The 787-nt window shown below is 62.8% G+C and overlaps 1 protein-coding gene across 1 annotated transcript in view; it reads right to left on the bottom strand.

Moving 5' to 3' along the window:
* The window catches only part of GPAA1 (glycosylphosphatidylinositol anchor attachment 1), an 8,607-nt gene extending 8,021 nt beyond the window's left edge, over positions 1–586 (bottom strand). The window contains exon 1 of the mRNA XM_010003152.1: positions 573–586. Within this exon, the coding sequence (XP_010001454.1) occupies positions 573–586 (14 nt within the window). The remainder of the gene's footprint in view (positions 1–572) is intronic.
* Between the last annotated feature and the right edge of the window lie 201 nt (positions 587–787).

The following is a 787-nucleotide window of genomic DNA, read 5'->3' on the forward strand; positions in this document are numbered from 1 at the left end:
CTGATTGGTGCGGCGGGGGGCGTATGGGCAGGGGGGCCAGAAGGGCCTCTGATATGGCTGGGGGGCCACAGGGGCGTGGGTGTGCAACGGGCTGTACTGTGGGAGTGAGTGTACAAAAGGGTCAGGGTGGGTGTGCAATGGGCATGAAAAGGAGCTGCACAGTGAGAGTAGGTGTGCAATGGGGACAGGTGTGCAAGAGGGTACCAGTATACTGGGGTGGGTTGGGTGTGCAAAGAGGATGGGTGCAGAAGTGGCTGTGCAATGGGAGTGGGCTGGGGTGCACAGGTGAGCATGCAAGGGAGCTGCATTGTGAGCAGTTCAAGGTGGAGCAAGCGTGCCAGGGGCTATTTGATGGGGGTGGGTGTGCAAGAAGGGGTGCACAGAGATCCCTTTCAACCCCTATGATTCTATGTGGGAGAACTGTGCAAGGTGGGGGATGTACAATGACCCGACTCGCCCGGTACCACAGCACAGTGTGGGCACTGTGCTGGGGGTCTGGTGCCTGTCAGCACCCTGGGGTGAGGGGGGGGGCAGGCACAGGGGGGATCCCAGCACTGAATGCAGTGCAGCACACAGCATAGTACATGGCACAATGCGGCACAGCACGTGGCAGGGCTCACAGCGCAGGGCACAGCACACAACAGGGCCTGTCCCGGCACACACAGACCTTTATTGCTGCTGCCCCCCCAAGCCCCCTCAGTCCCCCATGAGCGCGGTGACCTCGCGCAGTCGCTCCCGCACCACGCGGTCCAGCACGGCGTGCAGCGCCCGGCAGGCCTGCCCCGCT

The sequence above is a fragment of the Chaetura pelagica genome, unplaced genomic scaffold (genome assembly GCF_000747805.2).
Source record: "Chaetura pelagica isolate M959 unplaced genomic scaffold, ChaPel_1.0 scaffold828, whole genome shotgun sequence".
NCBI classification, from domain to species: Eukaryota; Metazoa; Chordata; class Aves; order Apodiformes; family Apodidae; genus Chaetura; species Chaetura pelagica.